The 22,411-nt window shown below is 39.2% G+C and overlaps 1 protein-coding gene across 1 annotated transcript in view; it reads left to right on the top strand.

The window, feature by feature from the left end:
• LOC145778511 (bifunctional glutamate/proline--tRNA ligase-like) overlaps nucleotides 1–22,411 on the top strand; it is a 36,102-nt gene that overhangs the window by 10,061 nt on the left and 3,630 nt on the right. Inside the window, exons 15-36 of the mRNA XM_082590009.1 lie at nucleotides 32–144; nucleotides 3,942–4,081; nucleotides 4,213–4,331; nucleotides 4,575–4,701; nucleotides 6,290–6,408; nucleotides 6,724–6,841; nucleotides 7,033–7,151; nucleotides 7,972–8,080; nucleotides 8,777–8,889; nucleotides 9,084–9,189; nucleotides 10,913–11,010; nucleotides 12,090–12,173; nucleotides 12,387–12,494; nucleotides 12,646–12,794; nucleotides 13,078–13,222; nucleotides 13,297–13,413; nucleotides 13,510–13,662; nucleotides 13,894–13,995; nucleotides 20,931–21,086; nucleotides 21,328–21,399; nucleotides 21,678–21,803; nucleotides 22,009–22,182. Of these exons, the coding sequence (XP_082446135.1) occupies nucleotides 32–144; nucleotides 3,942–4,081; nucleotides 4,213–4,331; nucleotides 4,575–4,701; nucleotides 6,290–6,408; nucleotides 6,724–6,841; nucleotides 7,033–7,151; nucleotides 7,972–8,080; nucleotides 8,777–8,889; nucleotides 9,084–9,189; nucleotides 10,913–11,010; nucleotides 12,090–12,173; nucleotides 12,387–12,494; nucleotides 12,646–12,794; nucleotides 13,078–13,222; nucleotides 13,297–13,413; nucleotides 13,510–13,662; nucleotides 13,894–13,995; nucleotides 20,931–21,086; nucleotides 21,328–21,399; nucleotides 21,678–21,803; nucleotides 22,009–22,182 (2,667 nt within the window). The remainder of the gene's footprint in view (nucleotides 1–31; nucleotides 145–3,941; nucleotides 4,082–4,212; nucleotides 4,332–4,574; nucleotides 4,702–6,289; nucleotides 6,409–6,723; nucleotides 6,842–7,032; nucleotides 7,152–7,971; nucleotides 8,081–8,776; nucleotides 8,890–9,083; nucleotides 9,190–10,912; nucleotides 11,011–12,089; nucleotides 12,174–12,386; nucleotides 12,495–12,645; nucleotides 12,795–13,077; nucleotides 13,223–13,296; nucleotides 13,414–13,509; nucleotides 13,663–13,893; nucleotides 13,996–20,930; nucleotides 21,087–21,327; nucleotides 21,400–21,677; nucleotides 21,804–22,008; nucleotides 22,183–22,411) is intronic.

Genomic DNA, 22,411 nt, shown 5'->3' on the forward strand with positions numbered 1-22,411 from the left:
TGCATTTTGCAAAACAATGTTTTTCCTGTAGAAAGAAACCGCGATGATCGGAGACCCTTGTCTGGCAACCCTAAAATCAGGCGACATAATCCAGTTGCAACGGAAAGGTTTTTATCGTTGTGACCGAGCCTATTCTCCTCCAAGGTAGGGGCTGTGCTACTGCAAGATCGTGTGGTCTGTAAATTTAGGCGTTTCGTTTATTCATAGCACGTATGTGACACAAATGCATGTGGTCAATATGACGCCGTGAAATTGTGCTGCTGAAGACTACCAACGTCATATGTACCGGTAACTTATGCGTACAAGAAAATATAAATAAATTTTCATTTAAACTTTTCCAAGAATCATGAAGTTATGAAAGGTTGCTTCAAATCAGTGTTTCTCAACCTTTTTTGGCCCAACGCCCCCTTCATGAACTGGAAAAATGTTACCGCCCCCCAACAAAAACGATTAATTGCGAAAAGTGAATATAAAAGAATAAATAGTATTAATACTACAAAAGTGCTTAATGCCATGCAAAAAGCCAAGCAGAGCGAATTACATTAAATTAATCAAATTAATTGGCTAAAACTTGTTAGAAATCCTGCTGCCTTGCAGGAAATACTTTTTTAAGTAAAGGCTAGGCCCACCGCCAATAACTGTGGTTAGCGTCAGGAAGGGCATCCGGCTGGAAAATCTATGCTCCAAAATATTATCTAAATCGGCCACCCCCACTAGTGGGGAACAAACCGACGATGGATTATGATAATGATAATATAGGGTAGTTACCAGTCTCTATAACCAAACCCTTACAGCCTGTTTTGCCTTAAAAGAGGGATCATCAGAAGGTCCTTATTCAAATAGAATTACTGTATATTTCTATTAGAATAAGGACCTTTTGAAGGTCCCTTTTTTAGGGTGAAACAGGCTGTAAGGACTAAGGGTTTTAGAGACTAGTAACTATATTTGATAAAAGCAAATACATATTTGCGAGCATGAAAACAGTATAGGCCTACTGGTAGTCAGTGTGAACCTTGGACTTGGTGAGAAAGTGCCAGTTTCTTCACATCTGGTGTAAAGTCAGTGAGAAACATTCGAAGATCACCTCTTATGGATATGTCAAGTGGGTTTCGCAGTTTGGTATGTAGCATAGTAGCAGAACAACACAGCTGAATCCCTTTTCTACCAGATATGAGGTAGGAAATGCTACCACGAAGATAGAAGCTCTTTGATGAAATCGTTACGCTGGGCGGTAGATGGGTTCAACCAGAATGCCACCTAATAATCAAAACGCCCCCCCTTAAGCCGAAGTAATCATACCGCCCCCCTACAAAGTCAAAACGCCCCCTGGGGGGCGGTACCGCCCCCGTTGAGAACCACTGCTTTAAATGGTCCTGAAAGTTGTATAGTCCTGTGGTTCTTATTGTCTTTAATATTAGAAAGTTTTGCTGAAAAAATAAAATTATTAGTTTTTTTTTTCATTTTTATTGAGAGCGCTCAAAAAATCCGTTGACAGATAGTTTTTTAGATATATGTTAGCTGGGGTGCATTGCATCAGAGTTTGAATCAATGACAAAAGAATTGCTGGTCATGTTCCAAGCTGGTTTGTAAGCTTTGCACGATTGACTCGGACTGGAGTCCAACTGGAACTTCGTTTCTTTTCGTGTCTGTCATCAATTGCTTCAGCCTGCCGTTGGGGCAGTTCGCTCTTGCTTCAATCGTGCTTCTTACACGTAAATGCAAAACAACGGTAGAATTACTGGTTGATACGTTTGCTGCTGAACTAGTTTGCAGATATCATACACTTGACCCTATTACAGCAACTACCTTGTCGTAATTTTATTCAAAATTTCACACCAATTTTCGCTTCACTAATTTTGAGGAACAAGTATGAGTATTCACGCAGAACAAGGAATTCCCCGTTACCGAGCAATGCTTCGTATAATCTCGCACGCTCACGGATAGCGGATGTGGCTTTTCCCACAACGTAACTAGCTTACGTAATCACAAGCTTGAGAACGAGTCAAGTGTCATTCCAGTAGAAAGTGAACGCTGCAATGCCGCTAGTCGACTTGTACTCGCTGAGGTGGTTTAGTTGTATAGAAAGATTTCTCCAGCAAGAAAAAGTAGCAACTTTTGCCTGCTTAATTTTTATCAGTTGCCAACTCAGCGAGTGATGAAAGTGTTGTTACGCTGTGCATTGAATTAGTGCGTGTCATTGCATGTAAGTCAAAACTTTACATGCTTTGCCTGTAGGGTATGAGTTCCACAGCTGATTTCGCAATGTTCTAAGTTGGCATAGCGGTCTGACGCAACGGCTCGAGAGACAACCAACAGTTGTAACTGAAGCCTAACTGTTGTCAAGAGTAGAAAAATGTAACATTTTTCAGAAGTTGTGAGAAGTTGGAAACTAGGGTTGGCTTCATTTTAAAACGACGAAAATAGTTCTCGTGACGTCATGAACTACATTATTGAAACACAACTTGCCTGGACAGTTGCTGTCAGTTTAACTTGCAATAGAAAAAATATGAGATGCCTGATAAGCAAAAGACATGTACAATTGTACATGACTACTTACACAATGTAGTCATGTAAATGTAGCAGCATTAGCGTCGGCTATTTATTATGTTAGTGTAAGCACTAAGCAGCTTAGTTTCGTTTTGATGAAAGTTAGATCGTATTGTATCCGTGCAAACTGTTTTCACCTAAACTAAAATGCTTTTGTCTATGAGAATAGATTTTACAGCGTAACGCTTGTTGGTGGTTTACGCAGCCCCTTAAACAGTATGTCCTTGTAAATCAATGCTGTATATATTTAAGTAAATGTGAGAAATGCTGTGGAATTTGTATGTATGCAGAAAAATAGCTTAATAATCACTTTTTCATTTGAATGTTTTTCTAAAGTTTTGAATCTATCAATCAATCAAGTTTATTTCGACATAGCTCCCACATTTATTTCAAGTTATTTAAATAAGTGTAGTATGTCCTTGTAAATGCTGTAGTATTGCACCCCAGTGGCATATGCATTGCCAGGTATCTATATCCAGGCTTTGAATGTCTAGTCAAGACCATGTACGTTCGTAGGTTGATGTACTTCTCTGCTGCTGTGGTTGTTGGTTGACATTTTTGAATCTATTTGCTGAATACCCAGACAAGACCCTATGTACTGATAAAAAAGTATCGTTTTTCACGACAAATTACGCACATTGTCAATTAAACTGAAGCTTTTTAATGACTTTTAGCCAGCTTTCTTCAACCGTGTGGTGGCGCAACACCTTTCGTGAGATACAATAATCGGTATATACAGCAGCTTTATTGTTGTATGATTAGCTTTTCTGGTTTAAGGTACGGTTATGGTACAGGACAGTATAACGGTACAGTTATGCGAAAAGATTAATTCTTGATTTAGTTTAGTATTATTTTTATTGCTTGTATTTTTTTGGAGGAAGGAGGATTACATCACCTTTAACCAAATGTTCGTAAACATCTTCCATCATCACATTGCGTTCATCAAAACATGGGTTATTTATTTGTGAATTTGAGCTGTTGTTATAGACTTGTTGAGCATGAGCATAGTGTAATCCTTACTTCAGCTTGCCTAGAATACTGATTTGGTTTTCATGTAACGCGTTGTCTGCTGCAAGGAATCGCAAATTGTTTGACACGCACCTTCGGGTAGTTTGCTGCATAGCTTCGTCACAGGCGTTTCTTTGCTTTGATGTGATGTTAGCCAAGTTACGAACGAAACTGTGGTTTAAATCGGCTACTTTTAGTAATTTTGGAAAGCTTTTGATAAAAGAAAAAACAAAACAGCAAAAAAGAAATTAAGAAGCACGTCTGATTATATTTTGAAGTGATGGTCACTGGTCAGGTCTGACCCTGTTGAAAAACTGCCTTTTAACTCCTTCTTGCATGTAGCAGCGCTTGAGTCGATTATGATTCACTTCATGTTTTCGCTACAGCATCCACACGTGCAAGGCCTCGCCATGCATTCTATACTTCATTCCCGATGGCCACACTAAGGAAATGCCCAAGTCAGGCGCAAAGGGTGACAACAAAGCTAAAGGAAAGAACAGTTCATCTTCGAAACAGAAAAAGCAATGTAAGCGCTATTGATATGTATAATCTTGGATGTTATTTTCACATGCAGATAAAAAATTGACAACGGTAAGAGTAACTGTTATGATTGAACGTTTTAACGTATTGAGTGGTTATGAAATTTTACTTTGAAAGCATCGCAAGCCAACGACAGCACCCCAGCCGTCGATAGTGCAAAAGTGCAGGAAGCTTACGACAAAATTGCAGCTCAAGGAGAGAAAGTTCGACAATTGAAAGCGGACAAGACTGACAAAGTAAGAATTGTAACTTTTCACGTTCATCCTTTACTACTTAAATTGCAAATTACACCAGCTCATGGTAATTCAGTTAGTGACTAAAAATACCTGCGTAGTGCGTATAGATATTAATGGATAGACGGTCACTGAGTCTCAGGTTACCTGTCAATGTTGCGGTGTTTGTAATTTGGTTGAGTTTCGTGATCGTGCTTTACTGATGTTGTCTTTAGCTGGGCCCTAACTTTTCGATGCGTTGTTTAGGAAAAGATAACTGCAGCAGTGAAAGAATTGCTTGATTTCAAATCTGATTATAAATCTTTATCTGGAGTCGATTACAATCCCAAGAAGCCACCAGCAACTGGAAATAAAAACAAGAGCGAAGGACAAGGTGGGTGTTCACTGTTCATGTGAATTATATTTGTATGTTTGTTTTATATATATATTTTTTTATTTATATGAATCTGCAAACTATAGAATAGAAAGTTCAAGTGACGTTTGCTGAACTCATCTCATGTGTTGTCGTCGGACCACTCGGCATGCGACAACTCAGCAAGTACATTATTTTCCACTTCTACTATCCTACTCAACAACTGCGTCCATTGTCCAAGTCAGCAAATGGGATCTACTTGCTCACTTCGGACTTGCTTGGTTAAACTAATTTTACTGACTTGTGACATGCCAGGCTTCGGTTTGCTCAGTTGTTACTTACTTTGTTTCATCATTTTTCGGCTTCAGCCACTTGCTGAAATATTGCTAGCTCAGTGGTCAGTTGCTCAACTGCCATATGCTCAATTTACAACTGCTGAGTCGTAGGATACTCGTGCTGTACGTTGACACACGGACAGCTCTTGATCTACCTATTCCCGTCTTGTTAGGAAAAACAGTAATAGCTTAGCAATATGGAATTACAAGGGAAAACTTTAGTTTGAATTGTTTTATGTGACTGGACTTGCCTCACCGATTGAGTCCCTTAAAGTGGGTTTTTCACTTAAACCAGGGGTGACGAACCTTTTTGCGGTCGTGGGCCACTTTGTCAATTACACATGAGTTATCGGTCCACACAACTTTTTAATTGTAACCTACTATGAAATCTTTTAAAAGCGACTCAAGATATTATTCATGAAAAGTAACAAACGGCAGATGAAAGTAATAAAACCCGCTCAGTTGAAATTATCTTACGTAGAATCGAAACATACAACAGTAAAAAATTGCAAGCTTGCAAGTCAAGCAAAAACATGACTTCTAAACAAAGTTTGATGCGAAACTACCAGGAATAACCTTTCAAAACGTTGTCAGTTCGAGGATAAAGATTCAAAACCAACCAAACAGATATGGAAGCTGGCGTACAAGTCTAGACTAAGCGCTTGTCAAAATTCCATGACGTCATAGATTGGAATCGACCAAAAATACAAGGTGAAGTTGGTGAATAGTGTTTTCACAACTTTTTCTTATAGCTTTCCTATTTTCTAACTTTAAACCCTGAAGTTAGTGTTTAGGGCAAGAAAATAGCAAAGGAAAGGTGTACCAGTGAAGGCATAAACAGCTTTGGGATGTCTTTTGTCTTTAATGCATGATCGATTGTCAAATTGTTTTGCGGGCCGCACAAAATTCTTTGACGGGCCGCAGGATCGTCACCTCTGACTTAAACAATGGATATCCTTTTAACATTCGTTTTATCACTGCAGTAAAATTAATCTGAATACTGAAAAGTTTGGGTGTTCATCAGGACAATTATTGTTTCTAGCATTAGTTGCAACGTTCATCTGATGAAAGTGAAAGTAAAAGCAACAATAAACAGTGAAGCAATAAACCATCCTGTTTGTTGTTGCTTTTACTTTCACTTTCATCAGATGAACGTTGCAACTAGTGCTAGAAACAGTAAAATTAATGTTATTTTCTCATCCTTACCTGCTTGTTATATACAATACATGTTACATATTTTTTTTTCAAAAGAGTTTGATATTTTACTTTGAAAGCATCGCAAGCCAACGACAGCACCCCAGCCGTGAATAGTACAAAAGTGCAGGTAGCTTACAACAAAGTTGCTGCCCAAGGAGAGAAAGTTCGACAATTGAAAGCGGACAAGGCCGACAAAGTAAGAATTGTGATCTACTAATCACATTTCCAAACTTCGTCATTTTGGTCTGTACAGTAACATTTAGGGATTGATGCATTGATTTTTATTAATTGTTTTCAAAAACTCGAAATGAAAATAAATAGCATTTGACTTGATCCTTGCGATAATTGAATGACCAGAAATTGTAATAGTCATCCACTTGTTATATTTTGAAGCTTGTACCCGTGTACAGAGTAGGCCTTTTCACTTACATGGTTTTGGATTAGGTTCGCATGCGCATATTGTTTTTCAGATTATGATTGTAAAAACTTAACTTTTCTCTGCGTGATTTAGGAACAGATAACTGCAGCAGTGAAAGAATTGCTTGACTTCAAATCTGAATATAAATCTTTATCTGGAGTCGATTATAATCCCAAAAAGCCACCAGGAGCTGGAAAAGACAAAGTTGAAGGTTGGTGTTTATGTGTATTATCTTTGCATGTTGTTTAACAAAAAGTTTTTTTAGTATATATCTTCGTTTTGCGAGTTGTAACTAGTAGGTTTACTGTAATTGCAGTAAATTTAATATTCTATACCATGATCAATGACAATACATTACAATGATGTTATGTTTTATGTCAATGAGAAATTTTACTTTGAAAGCATCGCAAGCCAACGACAGCACCCCAGCCGTCGTTAGTGCAAAAGTGCAGGAAGCTTACAACAAAGTTGCTGCTCAAGGAGAGAAAGTTCGACAATTGAAAGCGGACAAGGCTGACAAAGTAAGAATTGTGGTCACATCTCTGAGCACCGCCATTTTTGTTCTTGCAATAAATTTACGAGTTGAATCAGTGATTTTTCAATAATCTGACTATCCAACCGAATCGCTGATGATTTCCTGATCAAAGCATCTTCAGAATATTGTTGTACAGTGTTTCATTTGTTAGCAGAGATTGGAATGGGTTGTTTCTTCCGCTAGTTTTGTTACAATCCGACATTTGCGTTTGAAAAGAAAACAGAGAAGAAATGCGTATCGGTTATCGGCGACGGAAAGAATAAAAAAAAAATTGTATCTGATTTCAGCCTTTTTCCATTTTTATTACTCTTTAGACAACATGGCTACCAGGCTATCATGGGTACCGATTTATAGCATCTGAATACGTTCTATTTTTTGTGGAAGAACTGTGGCTCAGAAAACCTCACTGCTCACTGTAGCATGTAGCATCCTCCTGAGCACCCACTCATCACCTACCATGTTTTCTGGCTATTCATTCATTCAACACTGAGCGTACTTGTGCGTTTCTCCATGTTCACGAATTGTATGTTATTGTGATGTAATCTTATTGTATACCGTACTTTTAAAGAATCTGATTGGCAAATAAAGTTATTGCTCTCCTCTCTCTCTCATTGAGCGCAAATTTCCATCAACTGCTGTTCCACTAAGATCAAGCCGAACATACTTTTCTAATAAAGCTTTAATTTTTAACATCTAGTGTAAATTGTTGTCGAGTATGAACTGATTCGATCTTGCCACCATATTTGCATCTTTGTTTTTCAGCTAACGATATCTTAAAACTAATAACTTTTTTCTGCATTTTGTAGGAAAAAATAACTGCAGCAGTGAAAGAATTGCTTGATTTGAAATCTGAGTATAAATCTTTATCTGGAGTCGATCACGATCCCAAGAAGCCACCAGCAACTGGAAATAAAGGCAAGATTGAAGCGTAATATTCGATCAACCGTTTTGTTTTCATGTTTATCAAGATTTATAAAAAGTGTATGAGAAAATGAAGTGTTGAATGGAATCGTGCAAACAAGCAAAAGGGACGACAAAAATGAAATATTTTAACATCATCAAGCAACTTACGGGACTGAAAAGTCTGAATTGGTAACAAATATGAATTATAGAACAAAATGGAACAGTTCCTAAGAGTGGTCACTGGTCAGTGGTCACAGCTGATCCAACATGAATAAGCTGTTGCATTTTTTCCTGCTGTCCGCTTGTACAGTACAATAGAGGTACCTGACTCGACACTGTGGTCTTTCATCACCATTCCAATAACTAGCACCATACCGTCATTTTATGATCTGTTTAATGATGGATTTAATGTGCTGTTGCACTGAAAAGATAAAAAAATCTTTTAATTGCTCCCCCGCTACAGAAAGCGAAAGAGCAAACCGCCGCTTGAAAGTTAAAGTTAAAAAATCGGATAACCACTTTTTACCTTTTCTAACCATTGCTGAAAAGAAAACATGTCGTTAAATAACTTTGCTTTGGCCAGAAATATGATTTTAAGATCGTGGTGAAGCTGTGGCAACATCAGTGTTGAACGTAGTAGTTTTTTTTCTGTATAAACCTGTAGCTTGCATTACAGCAGTTATAAAATTGATGTGTTTATTGGTGTAGCAATGGAAGCCGACAGCACTCCGCAGGGTGACCCTAAAACAGACAAAGCTTACAAAGCAGTTGAGACCCAAGGAGACAGAGTTCGTCAACTGAAAGCAGAAAAGGCTGACAAAGTAAGGAATGCATCGATAAACTTCACTGTTTGCGTGACGCAGGTCTACTGGAGTTTTATTTCCTGTTATAAACAAACAGATGTTATTTCTTTGGTGTCATCAATGCAAAGTTTTACTATTTAGTATAAGAACTGGCAATTAATTTTCTCTTTGCCAAGTTTTCTTTGTTTGAAAACACTTTTATTTAATCTCAGGAAACCATCAAGACAGAAGTTGAAAAATTAAAAAAGTTGAAAGCCGAATATAAAACTATATCTGGGATCGAATACAAACCTAAGAAAGTTGCACAATCAAACGCAGGTAACTTCGAAACTCGTCACCGAGCAATATAATAAACAACTTTATCGCTTTCACGCTGAAAAGTCGTTGTATTTCGATATTTTTTATCACAGTTGTGGAGTCGGAGTCATTAAGAAAAGATAGACTCCGGTTTGATACAAAATGAACAATGTAATGAACCAATCTAATAGATGTTTGCTGGTACACCTCTTCTTTTCTTTGAATTTAAATACATATTTGTGCCGTTAATATCTAATTTCTTGTATTTTGGATACATCTCAGATGATTGTTATGTCCTTGTAGGACCAAACCACGTACGTAGTCTGGTCCTACAAGCTATGTCAAGGGATGACCACCTCCTCAACCAGATTGTTCCAAACTCGCACTCCCAAAAGCCCCAGCGCTTGAAATCTCGACGCCCGTTCTCCCGACATGCTGCAGTTATGTGCAAATCGAACTTCCACATTTCCGAAGTTTGGAACCGTGAATGGAGAGAAGTTGCGAGACCAACCCAATTCACAGTCCTTCCCAATACCAACACCCCACCTGAAGCAGAACTACCCCGGAAGGAATGGGTGAAGCTCAATCGCCTGCGGACAGCAGCAACATGTTCCAGTGGGGCCTCGCCGATTTACCATCTTGTGCGTGTGGCTCAGATTTTCAAACTACACACCACATTATCTATCAATGTCCTGTATACCGACCACAAGATAGACATGTGGACCTAACAACGCTCGATGAATACACAATCCATTGGCTGCTGCGCCTGGATGTAACAACGTGATCTGTGGCGGCCTCAAACACAAGAAGAAGAAGTAGTGAAAAATTCCTGCCCTTTTTCAAGTTTTTATTTTTAACAAATTCAAACATTTTTTAGCACAACTTTTCAAAAAAATCACACCTTCTAATTGGCGGGAAAATTACGTTTCGCTGAAATCCGAAATAAACGTTAAACCAATTATCATTGGGTTTATTAATCATTCTTGAATGTCATCATCTCATCTGAAACTTTGAAACAATCCAAGACAACTCTCTACTCTCATTTCACTGCGCTGAGGAGGTTAGCGCGTTGGGTTAGCGCGTTGGGCTCGCAGTCGAGAGCCTGCGTGTTCGACTCCAGCCACCCGCACTTGCTGTTGTTTCTCTGGGCAAGAAACTTAACGATAATTGCCTCTACCTAGTGATCGATTTCGAGTAATGGGTAGTACCAAATTTAAATCATACGTAGAGTAGACAACCGGAAACAGACATTGCCGTCGGCTGCAGCGTGGGTCAGGTGTATGTCGGAAAGCGTACACCGATGCATAGCGCTCAAGTCCGCTTTCCCGCAATGCAGGATAAAGATAAACAAACAAACTATAACATCCAAACATTGGCCATTGTCCGCAGTTAACAACAGTTAACAATGCAGTTTTTTTTTTTTAGACATTTTCTTTAAACAAATAAAAAAAGAGTCAAAAATCATGTAATTTTCACTTTTTGTCGAGCTACGTGTACTTGAGAGGTTACTGATATTTTTTTATTCACTTGTTAATTTATGCATATCAGTTTGTATCATCTGACGATCCTTCTCTTGTATCATGGGCAAATGCAACGAATGTTTGCTAGTACACCCCTTCATTTTTATACATGGGTTTTGTCTAGTATCTGGATGTCTTGTTGGTTTCGAGTTTAGATACTAGACGTGAGCGTGAGGTTATACGTCCTTTCATGTAACATTTGCATCTTATTTTGCATCATGTAGATGACGCGAACGAAAGCCCGGAGGTCGCTAAACTCCGAGAGGAAATAGCCAAGAAAGATAGCATAATTTGGTCCCTTAAAGACTCCAAAGCAAATAAGGTAAATGGCACTGTTTCCAGTAAGTGCCACCAATAGAATTGGTTTGTGATTGATACAAATTGCATTTTGGGGAGACAACAGGTCACCTGTTGTGTCCCACCCTGTAAGAGTCACCAGGACGTCACCCACCAGGACGTCACAGCCTCAGGGGGCAACGAAAAGCGGAGGTGATGTATCCGATATGTGCAGATACCGTGGGCACCGTACTACCGTACCCCACCGTGGGCACTATTCCGCAGTTAAAAATAGAAGGCTACATAGCAAGTAAAATCAAAGTCGTGGGGTACTTTGTCCATTCCAACGTGGCATTTGTCATCTCTCCCCCCCCTTCATGAGGCCCACCGCATCTTCACTAGCAGTTCCCGGCTGCTCGTGTGGACTTTCTTAACAAGGAAGCACAGCATCGCTACTTGTGCATAAGAACTCAAGCTGGTACTTCGTCTACCAATCTCCAACTGATGCCAAGATTGAGTAGGTGTACAATACATGAGTATCGCTGCAGTTGGTTTACTTTTTATTAATTGTAATGTTTTTATGTTTTCTATGACACCGAGTAGAATTAGTATAAAAGTAAGTTAGTGTGTGCAAAACGTACGGTATCTCAAGAGTGTAATCGGAGGCTGCAATGTCTGTTGTTGGTAGCGAACCTGGATATCAGCTACATTTTTTCGCCATTCTACCCGCCTATTTAGTCAGTAGTGGTGACTAAATAGTTTTGGTGATATGCATTTTGCCGACATGTTTTAAAATCTCGTTTGATACGATACGAATGGTATCTACGGTGTCAAGGGAGGATTTCAGTATTATTTGATTCAGTTATCAAGTTTTTGTGAAGGACTAGAACGAAAAGTTACACAGCTATGTGGTTTGCAAACTAATTACCCACTAAAGCGTGCAACAACACTATACTTTTATCTGTAGAGGCTGCATTGTTTGCATTTGGTGCTAAAATTTTGCTATGTGCGATCTTGAACATTCCTTCCTTTCATAAAGTTGGAATTACATCAGTGTTTAGTTGCTCAACTTTGTATAGGAGCCAGTCCCAACGTCTACTCAGGTTTTCCTTTGTTTTCAAACAGGAATTGATTGATTCAGCAGTAAAGCTTTTGTTGAAGTTGAAAATTACTTTTAAGACGAAAAGTGGAAAGGAATACATAGCCAAGGTAAGACCATTATGACTCGACGAGTCATCGAAAATGAATATTGTTTCAAAATTCACCGAAGCAAGGTTTACCGAACCTACAAATTTACTATCATTGTAAAAGGAATAGATTTATGCAGTTTTCTTTATAGCATTCATGGGAAATGCTGTTTCGATCACAAATTGTAGAAAGCTCGAAGCTCTCCTGACAACAACATACATTTGATTGTCGCAGCAACCTGCCAAAAGGAAGAACGAAGAAGTCGCCAACTTGTACAAAGATATCCTTAAGCAAGAACATATTCTGAAAAGACAAGAACCGGCCGACCAAGCTGTGATAAAGGTCTGTGTATTATTTTGTAGAATGCCAATAGATTCATGATCTTGACCGTAGGCAACTTTTTGAAAAACCTGATTTTTTTTCAAAGAATTGCGTATGTTTAAACCTTGTTCCAGTTCTACTGAAACCGAAACTAAGATAAAATTACTTTCAGAAATTTAAGGAGCTGAAAAAGGAGTTTAAAGAAATCGTTGGCGTTGACTTCGTGTCTCCTGGTGATGGAAAGGAAAATAAAAAATCTGCAAGCGCGAAAAATCAACAAGCGAAGGGCGATGAAGGGAGAGTGGTAAAAAAACAAACCAGGTACCAAGCAGCTGGCAATGGTCTGATGACGTTAGGGTGTGGTGACGATAAAGCAGTTGAGAAAAGCAGCTTATACTGTTTTGGTTGTTATTTAGATTTTTGTTCATTTTTGTTCAGATTGGTTCTTTTCGTGTTGATTCGACGTCTAAAAACGTTATTAGTCGCTAAATTTTTGCAAGAATAATTCAGTTTTTGCTAAAAAAATTCAGTACCGATCAAAGATGATTTGACGACTTCCTTCGTGTTAGTGATCAAAGTTAGGAATGCGTCACGACTTGTGCAGGTTGGGATTGGAAGCTACGAAGAAAGACGACCTTCCAGAGTGGTACAGCCAAGTGATAACTAAAGCTGAAATGATCGAATACTACGATATCAGCGGCTGTTACATCCTGCGTCCGTGGGCGTACGGGATTTGGGAGAGGATCAAGGTGGCATATTTTCTACTCCTAAAGGCATCGAGTTTACGTTTTGCTGAATGTCATTTTGTTGCTTATGATTCTAGGCTTTCCTCGACGGCCAAATCAAAACTCTCGGTGTGGAGAACTCCTACTTCCCCATGTTCGTGTCACAGGCGGCCCTGGAACGAGAGAAGGAGCACATCGCGGACTTTGCACCCGAGGTACTTTCCCTAATTGCCTTTTTTTAACACCACTGGACGCTTATGCTTCAGACACCAATGATGCGTCACTTTATAATTGTTTTCTTATGAAACCAGGTTGCCTGGGTAACTAAATCCGGCGAAACCACCCTGGCGGAACCGATCGCTCTTCGGCCAACCAGTGAGACCGTCATGTACCCGGCGTATGCCAAATGGGTTCAATCGCACAGAGATCTTCCCATCAAATATAACCAGTGGTGCAACATTGTGGTGAGTGATATGTCGTGCGTCAATTGTGTTGGCAAATACAAGACGGAAGTACAGCTTCAAAAATTTCCTGCTTGAACTTGAAACAACTTCCCAGACAGCAACATCCGTCATTTTTACATTGATTCAGCGTCTGCAGACGTTGAATCAATGTAAAAATGACGGATTTTTTGTGTTTGGGTTCATGCTTCAACTGAGATTTTTCTGCCCTGACTCATGATTTATTGCACGCAGCGTTGGGAATTCAAGCACCCACAACCTTTCCTGAGGACCAGAGAATTTTTATGGCAAGAAGGTCACACCGCCCATGCCAACAAAGCCGACGCTGAAGAAGAGGTTTGATCATTTCTTTAATCAAATTCGGATTGTATTTATCACTAATCCTGTTCATTGGTTGCTTGACAGCAGTACAACTTTATGGTGGAGGACGGAGGTGCCTGTCAGGAGTAAATTTGTCATGATTGCAAATTCATTGTTGATTTTTACGAGTTTATCACTGAACCATAGCACAGTTAGACCGAGAGCCTACGACAGAAGATTTCACCCCATAAGGTACAAAAGGTTTGACCCCTTGAAGTTACTAGGGTCAACCATGTCACTCACAAAAAGTATGGAAGATTGACCGCACCGGGTGGATCTGGACCCTAGATCCCCCTAAAAAGCCCAAAGAGGGGGTTAATTTCACCCCATAAGGTACATGGACCAAACTTGGTCAAAACGAAGTTCTATGTCAGGACATCACAAAAATATCAAATCTAACAATATTTTCGAGTGGAAAGGTGATGTAAGATGACTTCAAAGTGACTTTCCTTAATGTGACCCCCTCAGAAGGTGTATTTCACCCCATAAAGTACATGGACCAAACTTGGTCAAAATGAAGTCTTATGTCAGGACATCACAAAAATATCAAATCTAACAATAGTTTTGGGAGGAAAGATGATGTAAGACTCCCCCAAAGTGACCCTCCAGGGGATTAATTGCACCCCATAAGGTAGGCTACATGGACTAAAGTAGGTTAAATCGAAGTCTTATTTCACGGCATAACAAAAATATCAAATCTAACAATATTTTCCGGTGGAAAGGTGATGTAAGATGTCATCAAAGTGACCCCCAGAGGGTTTATTTCACCATTGACTACATGGACCAAACGTGGTCAAAACGAAGTCTTATAGGACACCACAAAATATCAAATCTAACAATACTCTCAGTTGGCAAGGTGATAAAAGACCTACCCAAAAGTGAATCTCCTCCTAGTTTAATTTACTTCATCCCTTACTCGAACCAACCTTGGACTTGGTGTAACGGAAGTGCTATGCCAAGACAGTACGAATGGATTAAATCTAAAAATATTTTTATATAGGTTTTGGTGAAATACATTCACAAGCTGTTCCATGATGCGTGAAATGGAACTATAGCCTACTTTACAAAAAGTTTTTGTATAAATCATATTCAGTCAAACGAAAAAAGGTAACAGGACATGACAATACACGGCTTTGTAACACCAAAAACAGAAAGTACATAAGAAGCATATAGGCTACAGTAGCCAGAAAATTGATCCAAGATCTTGATACCACCACTAAACGTTGACTTAATCGAACAACTGACTATCCAAATCAAAACGTTTCGAAATGAATCATTTGGAACGTTAATTCAGGCAGTAATGAACATTTTCCAGCTGCTACAATAAATAACCCAATAAACCCAATGTAGTAAATTTTTGTTTAATGCCATTTGCTTCATGTCTCCAATCAGTTATTGTAACTGTTCATTCATAAACAGAGATTGTTCGTGTAAATGTAAACGGTCGTTTCTTTATTCTTCATTGTCACTGCTGTCGCTTTCATTTTCTTCATCTTATTCTTCAGATTCATACAATTCTCCTGTTATATACAGAGATAAAGCAAGCTGTCTGCGATGTACCAGCCCCCAGCAATGTGGTTATCCGCACGTCTGACACTGACTGTCTTGTAATTGGCCTAGGTTGCTATGAAACTTTTGATCCTTCATTAAAGATATGGATAGAAGCTGGCTTGCAAAGCAATAACACGCAGCGGTACATCAACATCAACCAGGTGCATACCGCACTCGGAGCGACGATTTGCAAGTGTTTACCTGCATATCATGCCTTTACAGGTTCTGATTACACCTCGTCATTTAGCAGGAAAGGGAAAGTGCGGCCGCTGAAATTACTCCAAGGAAACCACGAAGCGCAGGCAGCTTTTAGCCAACTCGGACAAGACAAAGAAATTAGTGAAGACACCATCATCACAATACAGAACTTTGTGTGTAACATGTACAAAAACAAGAAAATTAATTATATCAACGAAGTCCGTTTACAAAATAATGGTTTTAGACGGCTACAAACCCAAAAAAGAAAATGAAAGGATATCATGCATACCAGAAGCTACTGTAGATAGTATAGTACTCTACCACTTTGTTCACGAGTACTTCTCCAGAAGACAAGGCGCACACATCTCATCACAAGACGCTGGTTATCTTCAACTAGAAGTGAACAAGCAGCAACATCGCTGCTAGAGTATGGCTGGAAAGAAGAAGGAGGTTGTTAAAAAGTGGTGTGGTTTGAAGGGAAAGCTTCACCTACATCTTTAGATGTCTCTGCGTGGAATCTGATCTCATCCAGGAAAGTCAAGAAGAAGGTAAACAGCATTGGATGTCGCTTGGGTTACCCTTTATAAATATAAAACTTTCTCCTGGTCTATCCGTCATTTACTTTCTTACTGTAAACATTAGCCAATAACTGGCTGTAAAGTTTCGTTTTAGCAACCTGTAACCAATAGTTACACCAAGGTTGGTTCGAGTAAGGGATGAAGTAAATTAAACTAGGAGGAGATTCACTTTTGGGTAGGTCTTTTATCACCTTGCCAACTGAGAGAATTGTTAGATTTGATATTTTGTGGTGTCCTATAAGACTTCTATATATCTGGGTTCTTTGGTCACTTCGAATGGTCGATGCTGGAGCGACGTAAAATCAAGAATTGCACAATCCAAACAAGCTTTCATCAAAATGGACAAAATACTGAAATCTAATTCAATCTCTCTAAACATTAGAATAAGAATTTTACATGTGTACATTTGGTCAGTTCTGCTATGTGGCTGTGAATCCTGGACTGTATGCCCGAAGACAGAGAAGAAGATCAACAGTGCTGAAATTTGGTTCATTCGTAGAATGATGGGAATTAACTGGATGGATAAAATCACTAACGAAGAAGTGTGGAGACGCTCTGGGTGCACCCCTGGCGTCCTCATCACAACTATCAAAAAAAGGCAAATGACATTTATCCGGCATGTCTACCGCAAACGCGGAATTGAACACTCGGCAATGATGGGGCGATTTCCTGGTCAGAGACACCAGGGGCGTCCACGTTTGGAAATCTTCAAAAATCTTTCAACATGGACGAACCAAAATTTTGAAAACCTAATTAGAAGTATGGACAATCGATCGTTGTGGAGAATCACGGTAGCCGACGCCTTATTCAGGCATGGCCGATGATGATGATGATAAGACTTCGTTTTGACCACGTTTGGTCCATGTAGTCTATGGGGTGAAATAAACCTTCTGGGGGTTACTGTGATGACATCTTACATCACCTTTCCACCGGAAAATATTGTTAGATTTGATATTTTTGTTATGCCGTGAAATAAGACTTCGATTTAACCTACTTTAGTCCATGTAGCCTACCTTATGGGGTGCAATTAATCCCCTGGAGGGTCACTTTGGGAGAGTCTTACATCATCTTTCTTCCCAAAACATTGTTAGATTTGATATTTTTGTGATGTCCTGACATAAGACTTTGCTTTGACCAAGTTTGGTCCATGTACATTATGGGGTGAAATACACCTTCTGAAGGGGTCACATTAAGGAAAGTCACTTTGAAGTCATCTTACATCACCTTTCCACTCGAAAATATTGTTAGATTTGATATTTTTGTGATGTCCTGACATAAGACTTCATTTTGACCAAGTTTGGTCCATGTACTTTATGGGGTGAAATAAACCTTCCGAGGGGGTCACATTAACCCTTTACACGCCAACGTTCCCAAAATGGGAACATGGGGTTGAAGTCGCCCACAGCTTTACACAGACCTCATTTAAAAATGTTCTGTTTTGGATATTGTTGTTGAATGCTTATTGTTTCAGATGCATTTGTTGAAAAAATAATATTTGCAAAATTTTTCCTTTATGAAAGCGATGGATTTAGTCAAAAATCACATTTTTCATTTTTCGAAAAAAAGTGCTTCTCGAAAACACAAATCAAACTTTTTTTCGAAGTATTTGCGTTTTTTATGTGAGAATATTACTGATAACTTGTTTCCCCTACCATTTGTTTCGTTATGTTTAGCATTTTTCTTCTCATAATTAAATTTATACGATGTTCCCAAAATGGGAACGTTGGCAACATGTGATACACAAATAACGGAGTTTATCTCAAAAAAGTTCTCACTACTTTTACCAAGAGAACATTTTCACAGCTTGATGCTGTCACAGCTTGATGTTTTCACAGCTTGATCTTAAGCAGAAAACACTTCTATGTCTTCTATCGAAGGAACCGAAAGAGCTTGCAGATGGCGAAAAAAAGACAAAGCATCACTAAGCGACCCGAAAGAACTGCATCCATCCGATAAGGTTCAAGCTCATGGAGGGAAAAGCATGTTTGAGATATTTTCTCTGTTCTTTACTGATGACATGTTCTCTTTACTCGTAGAGCAAACAAGCTTATATACAAGGAGAGACAAGAATAGGATAAACTTCAAAGTTGATGAGGTTGATATGAGAAAACTTATTGGCTTACTAATTACTGTCAGTGGTTACCACAGTCTTCTATCAGAAAATGACTATTGGTGCAGAGCAGATGGCATGGAGGCACCAATATTTTCTAAGACTATAAGCAGAGACCGTTTTCGTAATATAAAAGCGTACTTGCACCTGGCTGGCAATCACAATCTAGCTCAGTCTAAAATGGCCAAGGTACTGCCGCTGTTAGATCTGCTAAGGTCAAATTGTCAACAATTTGGTACATTTCACCACTTAGGCAGTTACTAACCATTGACGAATCGATGGTTCCTTATCGAGGACTACACAGTGCAAAACAATATATAAAAGGAAAGCCAGTAAAGTTTGGTTACAAGTTACGGATGTTGTGTAGCTCCGATGGTTATCTCTACAACTTCGAAATCTACTGCGGTAAAGACGAAAGAAGAGCTGAACCTTTGGGAGCACACGTAGTTGAGACAATGCTGCCATGTGTTGCCGACAAAGACCAACATATTACTCTCTTTGACAATTTTTTCACAAGCCATCAACTACTGTACTTACTGATCTTGCTGGAGAAAGCATCAGAGCATGTGGTACAATTGGAGAGAACAGGACCGGTTCCTGTCCTCTCTCCAGTGAGAAAACCTTCCAGAAAAAGCCTAGAGGAGAATTTGATTACTGATCAGACGGCATTGTAATTTGTGCCCGATGGAACGATAATTTTGCTGTCGCTGTTGCAAGCAATTACTGCGGTGTAGCACCAACTCAAACAATTCAACGAAAAGTAAAACATAAGGGAAAATCAGTGACACAACCATTTATGATTGCTATGTACAATCAGGGAATGGGGGGTGTGGATGTATGTGACAGGTTGCTATCTTCTTATGACTTCGATTGAAAAAATGGTGGTGGAATCTTTTTGCCCATATTGTCAACCTTTCCATTGTAGCTGCCTTCCGTTTTAATTATCACGGAAAACAATGTTCTGAAAACCACCTTAAGTTCAGGCGCGAGATTGCTCGGTCATTGGTGAAAGCGGAGAAACTAAGCCGTCGACTTAGGGAACCTACTGCACCTCCGTCTGCAACAGTGCGATTCGACTCGTTGAATCATTTTCTTGTATCATCGTCACAAGGAAGATGTGTATTGTACAAAAAAATACAAGGTTGCAATGCACAAAACGCGAAAAACGAATGCATACGTTATGCAGTGACGTATACCACAAAAAATAAAGTTAGTGACAGGGTATATAGTTGTAGAAAGTACAGTTACATGGTAGAAAGTACAGTGGTAGAAAGTAGCCTACATTTGTTGTTTGTGGATCTCTTAAACGTGTGTACTTTTGTTTATTGTCTTTTTCAATGCTATTGTATCGAATAAAGTAGGCTACCCAAGCTTACGTCGTATTCAAATACAAAACACGTTACGATATGTTTTGGTACCTTTACATGCCAACGTTCCCATTTTGGGAACATAATAAAAAACACACAAAGAAATAAAAATTTTAAAAATTTTTTATAAAATATTCTTAGTTGGACTAAAAACCACAACATACAAAAAAATCACTAACAAATAACGAGAGATAGTCTTCGCCGCCTGTAAAGGGTTAAGGAAGTCACTTTGAAGGCATCTTACATCACCTTTCCACCCGAAAACATTGTTAGATTTGATATTTTTGTGATGTCCTGACATAGAACTTCATTTTGACCAAGTTTGGTCCATGTACTTTATGGGGTGAAATACACCTTCCGAGGGGGTCACATTAAGGAAAGTCACTTTGAAGGCATCTTACATCACCTTTCCACTCAAAAATATTGTTAGATTTGATATTTTTGTGATGTCCTGACATAAGACTTCGTTTTGACCAAGTTTGGTCCATTTACCTTATGGGGTGAAATTAACCCCCTGGGGGGTCACTTTGGGGGGGTCTTACATCACCTTTCCACTCGAAAATATTGTTAGATTTGATATTTTTGTGATGTCTTGACATGGAACTTCGTTTTGACCAAGTTTGGTCCATGTACCTTATGGGGTGAAATTAACCCCCTCTTTGGGCTTTTTAGGGGGCTCTAGGGTCCAGATCCACCCGGTGCGGTCAATCTTCCATACTTTTTGTGAGTGACATGGTTGACCCCAGTAACTTCAAGGGGTCAAACCTTTTGTACCTTATGGGGTGAAATCTTCTGTCGTAGGCTCCCAGACTAAGTGTTACTTTCTTGCAAGTGGTGACAATGGTTGATTGCTCACGTTCTTGATTGTTTTCGGTATCCAATATCCATGCATTTTGATGCTTATTGAAATCTAAGAAACAATTCATAACAGTTGAAGCAAGCCAATGTAATATGTTAGTTTCACCAACATTTGCTTACATCATTGCTGCCCCCAGACAGCAAAATTCGTCATTTTTACGTTAGTTCAACGTATGCAGACGTTGAATTAATGTAAAATGATGGATTCTATTATCTTTGGGCACTCGTATTTTATTTCTCTCTCTACAGGTGTTGCAAATTCTTGAATTTTACGCCCAAGTCTACGAAGACCTGCTGGCGATCCCGGTCGTCAAGGGGAGGAAGACAGAGAAGGAAAAGTTCGCTGGTGGTGACTACACAACGACTATTGAGGCCTTCGTATCCGCAAGTGGTCGAGCTATTCAGGTTTGTTGTTTTCGAGTGTTGTCAAGCGAAACGCCATGTTGTAAGCTGGTGTTAAAACTCACAAAAGTTGTTAGATTGTTGAAGTTAATTTTTATAACTTTACATTTGTCATCAAAAAGTTGTCAATTACTTATTTTATTACGTTATTTGTGTCAATGATGTTGTAAAGAAGCACGGAATGACGCGATCTCTATTTGCGAAATCTTTTTTGTTTCTAGATGTTAGTTTCTTTTTGTTACAGGCGGCGACATCCCATCATCTCGGACAAAACTTTTCAAAGATGTTTGACATCAGTTTTGAAGACCCAAACAAGGTGTGATGGTCCACTCAATTCTGCGATATTCATTTGCTCAATATACCGGTCTCTATAGTAATTGAGTGTAGGCGAGAAATTATTTGTTCCCATGTTGCACTGTCACTTGTGCGTATACGCCGCTATATCTTTTTGCAAAAAGTATGGAATATGTTCGATTGGCTTATCTAAAGAGCGATTGCTTGTTTTCAACGTGGTTGATTGAACATTAAGTTTAACTGAGTTTCCGAACTGCTTGTGTGATCTTCACTTAGACTCTTTTGTGATTTTTTTTTCAGCCCGGCGAAAAAGCATACGCTTACCAAAACTCATGGGGTTTGACAACCCGGACCATCGGTGTCCTCATCATGGTGCATGGGGATGACAAGGGTCTTGTGCTGCCTCCTCAAATCGCCAATACCCAGGTACAAGTTTGTGGCACAACTTTTGGCATTGGCGTCAATATCCTGAGCAGGCGAAGTATTCGAGTTGAATATCGGAAGCAACGCGTTCCTGAAAAAATTATGACATGTCACTCTCAGGAAAACCAATGATTGTCTTGATAGTGTAAAAAAAATATGAAGAGTTTTGAACGCGCACGAATGATTGTGCATACTCTTCTTATTTTAGGTGATAATTGTCGCTTGTGGCGTCACCGCCAACTTACCCGAGGACGAGCGAAAGGCTTTGTATGACAAGTGCCACGATTATGTGAAGGAGTTGGAGGCCCACAGCATACGAGCCAAGGTGGATTTGCGCGAAAACTACTCCCCAGGGTGGAAGTTCAACCACTGGGAGTTGAAGGTTGGTTTTGTCTTCACTTCGAAGAACCATTTGGAGTTGCCCATGTACGATTTTGTTCATTTGAAACTTGCTTTTGATAAGTTCTTCGCACTGCTACGGCGCATTGCAGAGAAAGGTCCAAAATAATTCAAGATTTCATCGATCAATTTTGTTAGAAAGCTTTATCACAATACCCAGACAGCACATTAGTCGCTTTTTATATTAATTCAACGTCTATAGATACCACAGT

Source organism: Aplidium turbinatum, chromosome 1 (genome assembly GCF_918807975.1).
Source record: "Aplidium turbinatum chromosome 1, kaAplTurb1.1, whole genome shotgun sequence".
Taxonomy (NCBI): Eukaryota; Metazoa; Chordata; class Ascidiacea; order Aplousobranchia; family Polyclinidae; genus Aplidium; species Aplidium turbinatum.